The sequence below is a fragment of the Neopelma chrysocephalum genome, unplaced genomic scaffold, assembly GCF_003984885.1.
Source record: "Neopelma chrysocephalum unplaced genomic scaffold, ASM398488v2 Primary Assembly neopelma1_81, whole genome shotgun sequence".
NCBI classification, from domain to species: Eukaryota; Metazoa; Chordata; class Aves; order Passeriformes; family Pipridae; genus Neopelma; species Neopelma chrysocephalum.
In genome coordinates, this window is record NW_020897743.1 from 1,597,387 (window position 1) to 1,611,090 (window position 13,704).

The 13,704-nt window shown below is 49.3% G+C and overlaps 2 protein-coding genes across 6 annotated transcripts in view; both read right to left on the bottom strand.

The window, feature by feature from the left end:
* The window catches only part of LOC113971100 (V-set and immunoglobulin domain-containing protein 4-like), a 7,390-nt gene extending 3,063 nt beyond the window's left edge, over positions 1-4,327 (bottom strand). For 3 of the 4 annotated variants that reach the window (XM_027690663.1, XM_027690662.1, XM_027690660.1), the window contains exons 1-5: positions 4,063-4,327; positions 2,387-2,743; positions 1,455-1,736; positions 896-964; positions 213-326 (exon numbers count right to left, since the gene is read on the bottom strand). In XM_027690663.1, coding sequence (XP_027546464.1) covers positions 213-326; positions 896-964; positions 1,455-1,736; positions 2,387-2,743; positions 4,063-4,117 — 877 coding nt within the window. In that variant the 5' untranslated portion in view covers positions 4,118-4,327. The remainder of the gene's footprint in view (positions 1-212; positions 327-895; positions 965-1,454; positions 1,737-2,386; positions 2,744-4,062) is intronic. The other variant, XM_027690661.1, reaches the window with a different exon arrangement.
* A 4,005-nt stretch (positions 4,328-8,332) lies between these two features.
* The window catches only part of LOC113971047 (V-set and immunoglobulin domain-containing protein 4-like), a 9,140-nt gene continuing 3,768 nt past the window's right edge, over positions 8,333-13,704 (bottom strand). Inside the window, exons 5-9 of one of the 2 annotated variants that reach the window (XM_027690574.1) lie at positions 13,507-13,584; positions 13,126-13,200; positions 12,158-12,271; positions 10,931-10,952; positions 8,333-10,411 (exon numbers count right to left, since the gene is read on the bottom strand). In XM_027690574.1, coding sequence (XP_027546375.1) covers positions 10,222-10,411; positions 10,931-10,952; positions 12,158-12,271; positions 13,126-13,200; positions 13,507-13,584 — 479 coding nt within the window. In that variant the 3' untranslated portion in view covers positions 8,333-10,221. The remainder of the gene's footprint in view (positions 10,412-10,930; positions 10,953-12,157; positions 12,272-13,125; positions 13,201-13,506; positions 13,585-13,704) is intronic. The other variant, XM_027690573.1, reaches the window with a different exon arrangement.

Sequence of the window (13,704 nt, forward strand, 5' to 3'; positions counted from 1 at the left end):
CCGTCCCTTCGGGCCGGAGCTGTCCCCACCGCCCGTCCGTCCGTCCCCACCGCCCGTCCGTCCATCCCCTCGGGCCGGGGCTGTCCCCTCGGGGCGGGGCTGTCCCTACTGCCCGCCCGTCCGTCCCCTCGGTCCGGGGCTGTCCCCACCCCCCGTCCCCTCGGTCCGGGGCCGCCCCGCCTGGCCGTGCCCGGTGTGTTCCCGCCGCTCACCCTCCTTCCTGCGCCGCCGCCTCCATCGCAGCGCCGCCGCCGCCCCGAGCGCGCCCAGCGCGGCTCCGGCCAGCGCGGCCACGGGCCCGTAGAGCAGCGGGGCCGGGGGGGCACCTGCGGGGGGAGAACGCTGTGACCGCGGCCGGGGGGACACGGGCCGAGCCCCCGCCGCAGCGCCGGGGGCGGGCAGTGCCCGGGACTGCTTCGGACGGGCTTTAAACCCGAAAGAAATCTGCGGCGGTGCCGAAGGTGGGGCCCAGGCCACTTTGGGGTTCAGTCACTTCCCAGTGGAGTCACAGAATCCCAGGGGGGTTTGGGTTGGAAGGGATCTTAAAGCCCACCTGCGTCCACCACTAACCGTGGGCAGGAACACCTTCCACTAGACCAGGTTGCTTCAAGCCCCGTCCAACCTGTCTTTGATACGTCCTGGGATGGGGCATCTCTGGATGGTAACACAAGCAAACTCCAGGCAGCAAAAGCCCCTCAACAGGCCTGTAGGTGGGAGCCAGAAGGGCATCTTCTGCCTGGATGGTGCCCGGGGTTTGGCATGGCAGGGGTTTGTTCCCTTCAGCTCAATCTGCCATAAGCACAGCAGCCAGATTTGGAGCTGGTCTGAGATGGTGTTTGTCAGCCCACTCTTGTCTGTGCAGATCTGGTGTTTTCCAGCACAAGACTCCACTCACCTGTGTCCATGACAGGCCCTTCTGGAGCAGTATCCATCCTGGAGACCAGCATTGTTGGGAGCAGATCTGCTAACGGAGAATGGTGGATGCATCACAATCCCATTGGGAGCTGCCCTGGACACTGGGAGAGCGGGGTCTGACTCTGACGAGTCAGATCAGGGTGTGTGTGAAGCGCAGCACTTCTGCCTGTCCGGCAAAGGCCAGTTTAGTTTGTTCCCCCACTGAATTCCCACTCACTTGTTCCTCCTGACTCCTTGTCTAAATTTGCTGAACTGCAGTGGGCAGCATTAGAGAGGCAGTGAGAACTTCAAAAAACCCACAGAGGAATCAGTAAGTGCTTGAAATACAAAGCCTCTTTTGCATGAGGAAAGAGCAGTTCCTCCAAGAGGAGGAGGAAATCAAATACAGGAAATAAAGAAGGGCTCAAGCTGGAGCCAGTGACGAGGAGTACTAAAGGTGTTTGGCACTTCCTTCTTTCAGGGCAGGGAAGTAGGGCTGTTCCTTTGCACTCTGAAGGGCCCCAGATGTTCTGTCCTGCACTGTGGCTCTGGGCACTCACCTGTCACTGTCAGCTGCACGGCGTCGCTCTGCTGGGCCACTCCGGCCCCAACCCTGTTTGCTGCCTCACAGAAATACGTCCCGCTGTCGGAGGGCCGCAGGCTGTCCCAGGCCAGCTGGGCCCCGCTGCTCTGGAGCAGGACTTTCCCTCCCGGGATGCTCCGGAACCAGCGGTAGCTGATGGGGGGGGACCCGCTGGCCTCGCACGTCAGGCTGGTGCTGGCTCCAGCCGGGACCGTCAGCCCCAGCTCGCCAGCCCTGATGACGGGCTTGGTGGCTGCCACTGGAAGACAAAGCAGAGAGGCCCAGGTCACGCTGCCCTGTCTGTGCTGGGGAAGGTCCCTCCACCACGGTAGTTCTCGCTCTGACCATCAGTGCCTTCTCAGGGTGAAGTGGTTCTCGCATCACCTCCCTGCGTAGGCTGAGCTCAAGTCACCTGTACCTTAAACCAGGTTATACCAGCTGTGCCACTGTTCCTGCAGCCCTATCACAAAGTCCTGCTCTGTTGGGGGGTAACCCCCCTTGCAGAAAGACAGTTATTTCTAGCACACACAAAGGATGCTTGGGAAGGGGAGAAGGCAAACTTGGCTCACACATCACCCACTTGCTATAAGAACCAAAAAGACAGTGGCTGGTTACCTGCAGAGAACCCAAATCAGATTTGGATGTTATTTCAAGCACCACTGGTTCAAGTGGCTCATCAGTAGATCCAGATTGAGCTGTACACTAACTGACCCCCTTCCCCAGTCCATCCCTACACCTCCATGAGTGGAGAAGTGATAACTAACACATCAAGGGAGGTGGATGCCTCAACCCTCAGCCTGGATGGGGTAGACAGTGTGGTGTGAAAGACTATTCCCACCAACACTGCTTCTCCTACCTGCTCTTGGATTAACTGACTCCACAAGAGCAGGGGTTTGTCGTGGGATTTACCTTTGACAATTTTAACTATAGTGGTCACCTCCCTTGTTATCAAGCTGTTATTTGTAGACCTCCAGATGACTTGACAGGTGTAGTGTCCACTGTCAGACATTTCAAGGTTCTCAATTAGGAGTGAGGCATTCCCTGGGCTGTGCTTTGGGACACTGACTCGATCTCGGAAGTTAGACAGCAAGATGTGGTCACCAGAATCATCCCTCCGGAAGATGGTGGAGGTCCTAGAGTCCCGCTCCACACTCCAGCTGAGTGCTTGCTCTGTGAAACCTTCTGAAGGCACGTAGGTACATGGTAAAGTGGTGGATCCCATCCATGTGCCCTTGACCTGTTGGACACCAGACAGATCCAGGAGGGCTGAAGGGAAAAACAGTGGAAGGGAAGAAATCAGAATGCAGAAGAGGGGAATGTCCTCAGGACGGATGGGACTCACCGGCGGTGCAAGCCAGCCTGTGTCTGTGTCTCAGATGTGCTGGACACAACAGCCACTGAGCCAGCCCACAGAGTCAAGCAGAGGGAACTGAGCGGCTGCCTTGACCTCATGGCTGTTTTTATTGTGTCTCTCTCTGGACACTCACCAGTTCTCAATTCCTTCTCGGTACAGAGGGGCTCCTTGCAGGCAGGAGCATTTAGGGATATTCCCTGCAGTACTGGGCCTGGAATGGGAATGGTGGACTGAAGCCAATCTTTTTGCTTTAGCTTGGAAAACTTCTTGACAGGATCAGCACCCTGCCAAGCACTCAGGTAAGTACAGGAGAAGAGGGGGCAGATTTTCTCTGCTCATTCTTGCAATCTTTCCAGCTGTCTGCCCATGGATCCCACGGCTCCTCTGGGAAGTGCCTCTTATAAGTAGCAAATCAACTGAATTTTGTTGGACTTGGCTCACCTCTCCCCATGCCCCTCATCCCTCTCATCTTTCACCTCCCCAAAAAGGCACTGGTTATGTTCACACAAGTCGCTCGTGAGGCAGATCCCAGAACTCTGCAAAGCTGGTTTTTTATGTTGAAATGAGGAATGTACTTCAACCCATTTTTCTAAATGTCAGGAACAATCCTGTGCTTCTGTATACAACTTGTTAAAGCACCTTTCTCTGTTTCCCAGAGCCTTCCTCTGCTGCTGCCAGTGTCATATGTGCCCTGAGAGAGGATGTATACAGCCATAAGCTTAGGAACTGAAGCCAAGGCTGCTATCTAAGCTCTCCTGATGCAACCAGGGAGTCAGCAGATAGGAGAGACCAAGGGGAATCTCCTGTGCCTGCACCTGGTCTCACAATTATGGCTCCTCTTCTTCCTGGGGCCATGCAAGCATAATGATGGGGATGGGTTATTAAGTTCTAGTAGAATGCATATTCCAGCTTCACCAGGACTGTTTTGAAAGCTGGCACACCAGAGAGGGTCCTCTCCAAGAGTCTCAAACTATTGTGTCCTGTTCTTGCCTTGGGGCTGGGGAGCTGACCTGCCCAATACTGTCCCATTTGCTCCACTTTTAAAAGCACCTCGTTGTATCCAATACCAAAGGAGAACCTTGTGAATTCTCAGACTCTATTGGTAATACAATAAACTAAAGACTTTCCACACTTGTCAGTTTAAAAAAATTAAGACAATATAATTCAAAAGACTTTCCCTACCCTCTTAGTACTCTGATTTTTGTTCTTATCCATAGAAATATTTACTCACCATTGCAGCTGATGAAAGTCATCACAAACACCATTATCCGCCCAACTTCTCCCATTGTCTCAGAACTGCAGGTCTGTCTTCCTTTCCCTGAGAGACCCCCACCCTCCTGGGACCAGACTGCGAGTGAAGAACACTTCCCTTTCTTCTGTCCTTTGTCATCTAGGATCCTCTTTCTGAAACATCACGAGTCCATTTCACTGCTGAGTTAGGTGAAGGGTAATGGAAGGAGGAAGGCTGTATGGATCTCTCCAGTCCCATTCCTTGTCCGCATCCACTTCTCTTGATGCAGCCCAGGTCACAGTTGGCTTTCTGGGCTGCAAGTGCCCATTGCCAGGTCATGTTGAATATCACAGACTACCTAAGCACATATTTCTACTACAAAAGTCCAGTTTGTGGGCAAAAGTCATCATGTTTCATGCTCTGCAGGCTCACGTCATGTTTGCCAAGGAGATGACTTATGACTGGCGGCCGAGGAACTTTAATCCAGGGGCCATTCTGAATGTGCTCTGTAGGGTACCTTTAAAAGTACTTCCAAGATTTGCCAATAGGTGTGATGCACAGGATTAATCTTGGCTTGCTAATTACTACCAAAAGGAGAAGGACTTACAGTTGATAAGAATCATGTATAAAAGCAGATCTACCGACCTAGTGAATTCTGTTATAGGTGTTTAATCAGTCATTAGAGCAACTTTTGGAATTTTATTCAATAGCCATGATTTTGCATAAGGTTCTGACAACTGCACCAGGAGAACAGTATCTTTGAGCAGGAGGCAAATGTGTCTGAAGGACAAAGAGCTGGGAGGGAAAGGTAAATGGGGTGGTTTTGCCACAGCCTTGTCCCATCACAACAGATACCTGTTTGCTGGGGCTGAAGCGTTTACCTTGCATCTGAGCTCGGACCCATCCCTGGAAGTGCTGCTGTCTGTCAGTGATGGCTTGTTCCCTCTCTGTTGGGGCAATGGGAGCTGGAGTTTATCTTCATTTTCCCAAAGTCAGTAAGCTGATGAGAGCTGTACGGATCTCGTTTCAGTCCCAGGTGGAGGCATTGCCCACCCAGGGGGCACGTGCCCGGTGACCGGGGCTGAGCCCTGCTGATTCCTGCAGTGGAACTTGCCTGGGGTGAGCAGAGGCCACCTGGAGCAAAAAGCTGAATGTGGTGTGGCAAGACCTGGTGCAACAAATTCATCCAAAGCTCCAGGCTGAGAGTCACCACTTGCTGCCATCCGGTCGAGGAAGAAGACAGAGGCAGCAGCACCTGTTCTTGCAGAGCAAGTCTATGTAAGACATTGAAACTTGATTTTTGCTGACTTTTCTTGACATCTCTGCTGCAACTACCAGTGTGGTACCAGCACACATAGCTTCTATCTGTCTGCCCACGCTGCCCCCGAGGAGCCTTTAGTGATGCTTGATCCTGCCTAAAAGCAAACAAGCAAACAAAAAAGCACTTGTTAAAATTCAAGCTATGTCAGTCAAAGAGGGAATATGAATCCATTTTCATAGAGATGATTTAAAACAAACCTTTTCCACACCCTGGCTATGACAGAGAAGCAGTCTCCTACACAAAAGACTTTAAAAGAAGCTAGATTTTGGGGAACATGCCCTGGAACAAGCTGAAAACCCAAGCTAAAACTGCTGATAGGGCTACTTTCTGAACCGGACATGCAAGACTTCCTGAGGCTGTAATTATACAGGATAAAAAAAAAAAGACTATTTAACTAAAATAGACATGAAGTACTGCAGTTCCTCAAATATGATGTACATGACATCTTTCTCTCCCTGGACAGAGGCGTAGCTGCCAGTCTGCCCCCTGAGTCACACAGTCAGCCCATTTCTTCTTTACTGGAGGGACTCCTTATAGTTTTGAATCTGAACATATGAAGAAAAAGCCTTCAATGTCTCAGACATTATGGCCAGCTACCCGGTTTATTGAAATGCAGTATTTTCCTCCTGTGTCTCTTTTCTGGGTTGAGCATGCTGCTCTCTCCCACGCAGTGCCACGGGTAAGACACCCTGTCCCCCAGGCATCCACCTTACTCCCAACACACAGGAGTTCAGGACACTCTTCCAAGCATCATTTCTTCAAGTATCACAGTTCAGGCACTCTTTGTTCTGTAATTTTTGCTACTCCATCTCAGGCTAATTAGAGGTGACACAGGAAAGTCCTTGTGTCCCCAAACTTGAGCACAGATGGGCCCTCAGACCCTGCTCATAGGGACCAGCTCTGCTGAGCCTGCATTTTACCCTCAAGTTCTGACAAAGTCTGCCAGAAGCTAGAGAAGTTTGCTACCATTTTTCTGGTGATGAAATTCAGTACCTGGCTTTGAGCAAATCACCAAAAGTAGGTAACTAAAAAAGAAAGATCTGAAAGTGCTCTTTTTGAACCACATGCACTCAAAAAAAGAAGAAATTTTTACTTGAAACACTCTTGTTTGGTCCAGTCATAGCCAAATCACAGATCTGACTCAACAGACTGTGGTTTACTAAGTACTTTTTGGATGTCCTACAGAGGCTGATTGTGTGAGCACCCCCAGCCATTCAGCCCACAGCTCTCACACACACCAGGCAGTTGGACAGTCAGTCATGAAAACATAACCTTGTTCCACCTAAAGGAACAGAAATTAGTGTAAATGAGCATTTCCCCTCAAGGCCTGCGTGACAGAAACATGATGTGCAAGTACTCCATCTGAAAAAATTCCCTTCCCTTCCCAGGAATTCCGAGGTCAGTGACATCAGTTCTGGGTTACCCATTAGCTTGGCCAAATCCTTGTAAACGCCTCCTGACACCAGAAAGGGACCCACATATATGATGTCCTTTGAGTACTCATTTCCTACCTGGTGCCACGGGTGGGCTGCACACACACAGCTGTCAGAGCAGTTCAGATGTGCCTTTACCTGCAGTTGCCACATGTACCAGCTGCTGGTTCTCTCGATAGTCTCATCACTATAGTGATGCTGGCTCCTTGCAGGCTGTCCAGCTTCTCCTCCTGGGGCTCCACGGTTGAGCTCTAGGTTTGGTAAACACCAGTGCTGGTCTGGGACGATCTGCTGTGACCTCAGCTCATCCTCTGGCTGTTGAAGTGATGCCCAGGGACACCCCAGGCCAAATCAGGATCAGGACCTTGTCCAACTGTCCCACAGTGTACGCAGACACAAAACACATGGAGACCATATTTCATGGATTTCTTTCCAGTTTCATGAGTTTGCCCCACAACAGCTGTATTTAACATCACCAGCTCCTGGTGCTGGCTCTCCAGCCAGGATAACGCTGCTGTTTATCTACATTGGTGCCCATGGCTTTGCAGTGCAGCTGGAATGGAGTGATTTTGTGGCAAGCTGTGGGACTCCTGACAGCCATCACCCATGGAGTGTCAGTGGTGAGAGTGCCCCGTGTGTGCAGACCACAGTGTGACCACCCTGTCCCTCAGGGGAAAGTCCTTTGTCTCCACACCTCTACCTTACCTCAGTGCTCCCTTCTCCTCAGGTTGGAGCTCTGGCCATCTCATGACACCTCAGACAAAGAACACTGCAGGTCATTTCAGGTGCCCACAGCCGTGTCCCTGCTTGGGGGACTGTCCCTGCAGTCAGGTTGAGCTCAGATGGGTGTGCTGTGCTCTAGCACCAGCTACATACCCTTCCCACCTCCTCCGACCTAACACGTGCACAAACACACACTCACACCTATTTTAAAAACCTTTTTTAAAAGAAAGAAAATATTACTGCAGGGCTCCAAAGCCTACAGCCTCATCTCCAGTTAAAGAAAAACCAGACAATTTACCAGAGACTTTCAACACTGTTGATTTACCATCACATTAATGCTGACCCAGGTGTGATTTTTTTGCTGTTTTCTGGAAAACCCTTTCCTGAAAATTCTGTATCTTGCAATACTATTGCAACAGTTTTCTTCTCCTACTCACCTCCTGCTGAGGAGACTGCCTCAGGCTTTTTACACTCTCCATAACAGAATTAATTTGCTTTTACACCTCAAACATTCCATTTCATTAGCTCAGAACCTTACACTGGACTTATCAGCAACTCTCCCATTCCTTGAACTGTGGCTGACTACAGGCTACAAACCTCACATGACACAACACGGAGAACACAGCCCAAACTCCAGCAGATTATCTGGAGTTCCTCTGCAGAGGGACCTCCACACTCCTGGGAGCGTCATTCCTGGACACATACAGATGCTCACACACACACCAACCCCTCTCCCACCACCTTTATAGGCAAAACAAAGACAAGTTTAACAAAATCTGCAAACTTTGCAGTCCTGAAGTTTAATGATTTGCATTTGCTTCTCCATATCTGCAGTAAGCTGCAATACATGCTGGCAGTTTTCTCCATGGCACCAGTGGCTGTATGTTCCTCTTTTTCTGTTTGGAAGTCAAGGTTTCCCAGCACTTGATTTTTAAGTACATTCTTAACAAAGAGAAATAAAACTTGTGGTGCAAGAAATGCAGGGAGAAAGTGTAAGGTCACTGATAAGTGCCTGGAAAGTGTTTGTGGCAGTGAGTGCATTTTGATGAACTTTTATATCATTCCTTCCTCTAATTTTCCATTGGACCTCTGGGTCTCTCAGCCCAGAGCGAGCAGCACCGTACTCCACACTTATTTCTGTGTTGCATACAAGAAATATTTTTCCTTGCCTTTTAAAAGTGCTACCAAACAATTTGTACTAATTTCTGCATCCCTTTCAGAGAAGTTGTAGCCAAACATCCCCTTCACCTTCTCGGCACTGGTCACCACGAGCACACTTTGCTCATTTATTCCTTTTTCTCTTTTTTCCAAGCTGACCAAAAGACTGCATTTGCACAGCTGTGGTTTTGTGCTAATAATTAACCTTTATAATCTTTTTCAGTAACTTTTCTTGCTCTGCTAAGCCGCTCCAAGATGAAACCAATATGCATACATAAGGTGGCAGCATTCCATGGTGGGTTTGACAGTATTACAATCCTGGTTTTTGTCTGGAATGCCTTTACATTAGCACCTCACACTCTCTTGGAATGCTGGTGAGTTTTCAACCAATGCTCACAGAGACCTGCAGGTGCAGGTCCCAAGTGTGAGCAGCACATCTGGGGCCCCACTCATCCTGTGCCTCTGTCACCAATGTTCCCCTCACATTACTCCTGTTTTACATGTGTCCATATGACTTTTAACAGGGCACAAGATCACCCTGTTCATTATAAAAAGGTTCTTCCAGAACTGCAGTAACTACATTATAGATTTACTCAGGGCAGTAGAAATTATTCATAACTTACCCTTCAGGCCCTTTAATGTGGGGGAAAAGTGCTTCCTGAGTATCTACTGAGGAGCTGTGAGTGCTTGCTGGCATTTAAAGATGAGCTGATTGTGCAGAATTACACACATCAAAATATGTGAGGCATGTGTAAACAATCTGATCCCAAACTTACGGAAAAGTATCTAATTTCTTTCAAATATCAAACATGCATTTAAGGAGAGACCAGAGAAGGTGAGCTCAGAAAGAATGTACTTGGTTGTAGTATCAGAACTGCCCAGAGCTATGGCCAGTGTGTCTGTACTTCTGTGCTGTGGAGGGAGATAGAGGGCAGCACAGAGGCTGACCAGGAGAGTTCCAACTTCTTGCGCTGCTGCTCCTGGTGTGGCAGGTTCGTGGTTTTCTCCTGGCTTTAATCTGCCTTTCAGTGTTTCTCTAAGGGCTCTCTTGCATGAAAAGGACATTCTACCACCTGTGCAGCATCGTGTGGGCAGGAGAACCATCAATTCCCAGGCCAGCTGCATCCTGCCCTGCTCACCCACAGGGATGGGGATGATGAGCAGCCCTTGGTGCTGGCTCTGCTCCCACCACATGAAGACTGGGAATGCTGGTCCTTTTGGCCATATAAAGCAGTAAGTTTAGCACAGTGCTCCCAGCCTGGGACCTGGATTCCCCAGCTTTCAAAGGGTTTCTTGGACAGACCTGATGAAAGGGAACCAAGGAAAGCAAAATCAGAAGTTCTATACAGCAGTCTGTAACTGAAGTTCCTGAAGAGGTGTATATTTTCACTGCAGGGATTGTGAAGGAAGAGCAACCACTGCTTGTCCTTGTCCTTGCTTTCAGAGGCAAAGGTAAAAGAAAGATAAATTTTGCCTGGGTGAAGGTGCTCTTCAGGACTGGTACCTGCAGAGCACTGTTGGCTCTCAGGAAGTGTCCCCTACTTCATACTCATGTTCCTGGGGGTTTCCAACACAGTCAGACACATTCTTATTTACTTCAGCGCCTTTGTTTTCCATGGGCTCCATCACATAGTTGTTTTCAGTGAAGGAGATGGGTTCCTCATAGTGCCCTGTGCTTTCATGCCTTGAAGAAGCTGCTGCTCTCGAGTTATGGCTGAAATCAAAAATGCAATATGAAAAAAGAATAGCAGCCAGAGTAGTAGACAAAGCATCTCCCAAGCCATCAGGATTTTGAGCAATAACGTGGTCTGACTCAAACCCATGTAAACCTGAGCCATTGGATTATGGCAGTATTCTGAAGGAGAGAATTTTGTCCTTTGCTTTCAGGTGGCAGGAGGACCTTGGGCACTGTAGCAGCATTGCTTCCAACCCAGAGAGAGTTTCCAGAGAGAGGCAGCAAAAGGTGTGTAAGCAATGCAAGGGTTACCACTATTTCTTGGAATGCCATAACCAGACAACTGCTCTTTGCAAGAAAAATATACAAAAAGATCTTTCTTCCTGCATTCTATGTTGCTGTGGAAAGCCTGCAGGCCATCCTATGTGAATGGAACCTCTTCACCCTGGCTGCTTCAGGGGCTTTTCATTCTATCAGCTAATAGCAGTGCTTTTTATTTCTGCTCTGATACACCCCCCCCAGGATTCATCAGTGTGTCAGATAAAGAGTTATACTCACAGTTTTACGTCATAGACTTGAGCTGGAAAAGAATAATCAAATTTGTGTCAATAATTTGCATTCACATTCTTAAAAAAGAATTTCTACATTTATCTTCTTGATATAAGAAAATGACCTCCTAAGACAGAATAAAAATAACAACTTTGGAGGTCATGTCAGGTGGGTGATGACTCTAATTCTCAGGAATCAGTCCAAGACAATGAAAACAACCCATATCCCACTGTTGCACAACTGGGTCAAAATAACTAGCCCAAGGTCAAAGGTAAAGTCAAGTTTAGAAACTAGAAGTTCCCAGTTCCCCCCAGTTTCCCTGTTCATTAGAAGTTCAGTAAAGGACAGTTTTGAAAGAGGTTATTCTTATTCCTTAAAAAAAAAAAAGAGGTAAAAATAAGAAAAAAAAGCAAAAGGAATATTTGACAATTATTAATTGGTAGCATGGAGTAATAGAAAAGTCATTAAAGAAAAAAAAGGACAAGGAGAAAATTAGGTCTGTGGGCTCTAAAACCCCAAAGCCCCCGTGTGCTCTCTGCACACAGCCAAACACAGCTGCTGAGGAGGGGCCTCCAAGGAACATTTGGCTGGGGGCATTTCTGGTGAGTGCAGGAGAGACAGAACCATTCAGTGAATACATCCTGTGTCTGAAGGCCAGAGAGGAAACAAATTAATCTGGAATAGAAAGAATGAACAGTGACCTCTTTCCTCTGGATACCAACTACAGGAATTATTGAAGAGCAGCTGGTGCCAAAGGTATTTCCAAGCAGTGGGTTGGGGCAAACCCATTGCCAGAGACTTTAAAGGTTTGGAATGATGAGCTTGGCTGAGCAAGCAAGTCTGAGCTGTGGGATGTCTGTGAGGAGCAGCGAGAAACAGCCACCCCCAGTCACTGTGGCAGAGCAGCCGTGCACCGCGGGGGGGGCCCTGGGGCACGACTGAGCTGCCCCAGAGCCAGGCTGGGATGGGGGAAACCACTCAGGAGCACCAGGGCTGCCCTGAGCCCTGCAGCCAGTGCCTGGCAAACCCTCCTGAATGTGGGGACTTCTCTGCCTCTTTGGATCTTCCACCACCTATGTCAATCCACTTGTGTTGTCATCCACTGTCTGTACGATGCAGATGCCAGAGCTGCAGCTGGTGGCTGTGAGCACAGCCCTAGCCCCCCAAAACCCCTCAAAGGTAAAACCATGCTGGACATGCACAAAACATATGGGTTTTCCAGAACATTCTACTCACCATCTTTGGGCTTTCTGATGCAAATGATAAGAAAGATGACAAGGAAAACCACAGCACCGCACACCACAGCAATCAGAACGACCAGGTACAGGGACAGGCCAGTCCTCTGGAAATCTAAAGCAACACAGCAGAGGACTTTCAGGCAGAGGAGCCCTCCTGAGTGACAGCAGCAGCAGTTAGGTAACATGGACCCTGTCCCTGAGGACGGCAGCAGCCAGCCCTGCCTGGCACACGGGGCCGTGTCCCTGCCTGGCACACGGGGCTGTGTCCCTGCCTGGCACACGGGGCCGTGTCCCTGCCTGGCACACGGGGCCGTGTCCCTGCCTGGCACACGGGGCCGTGTCCCTGCCTGGCACACGGGGCCGTGTCCCTGCACGGCCCCGGCCCCACAGCCCCTGCCTGCCGTGGCTCTGGGCTGTGCCATGTGTGAGCCAGCCCTGTGTGTACCCTCGCCAGGGGACCATGGTCGGACACACAGCGTCCATCTCCTGACGCTGAGGCACCAGGGGTGAGAGCAGGGCAGAATTATTGCACTGCACACCGTGAAACAAAGGGGCTCAGCTTTCCTTTCAAGGGTGCTGCTCAGTTGCCCCTGGAAAGCGTTTAAACCTGTCACAACGCTGCAAAACTGGTGAACGTGCAGGAGATCTGCTTGAGGTGCACACTGAGGCTTTTCTGCTATTCCAGCTTGGACACTCAAAGATAAAAACAGATCAGCTGCTCAGGAACACAGGAACAACTCTGTGTGCCCCACCTATGAGCGTTTTTTTCTTTCATTCCCCCATAAAAACATTCAGAGTCTTTCAAAGAGTCAACATGAATCATCTGGATCCCTTGGGAACAGCCCTTAATACAATTTGCAGCCAGCCGAAAGGCAGAACACAAATTTTGATGCTGAGGTCACTGACTACAGAGCATCTGTTTTGGGTCTCTAATCTTCTTTTCAGCTTGGTTTTGCTCTCGCTTACCCTGAGTTGTATAATTCCTCTCTGGATATTCCACACCACTCTTGGAAGTCACTGCAGTCACTGTTATGGGCAGATCTGCAAAACAAACAGGAGTGACAGGCTAATAGTGCATTTCCAACCCTCATTTTAGCACCAGGAGATCTGGGATTAGAGCTGTGGGATCAGAAGAGGATGCCTCCATCCCCTTTACAAGGCAGTGAAAATAGGCAAACTACAGAAATGAGTACTATGGATACACTATACTATAGAGAGAGTGTATGTAGTATACACTGAAGAGATACTTTATAGAGTGTATATATACTATATATACTATGTATACACGAACTACATACATACACACACTAGGTGTGTATATATATTTGTATGTCTGTACACACACACCTGTAGTAGTGATGGAGCCCCATGGAGTCCAGGAGATTCCTGAGGTACCTCTGAACACCTGCTCTGTTTGGGTTTTTTCTGCAAGAACAGTCAACACCTGTCAGCATCTTCCCTGAGACACCAATGCCAGTTTCCACAGCCCCCATGTAATTGCTTGGGCATCATAAGTCCAAATGAAACATAACCCAAGCACAGAAA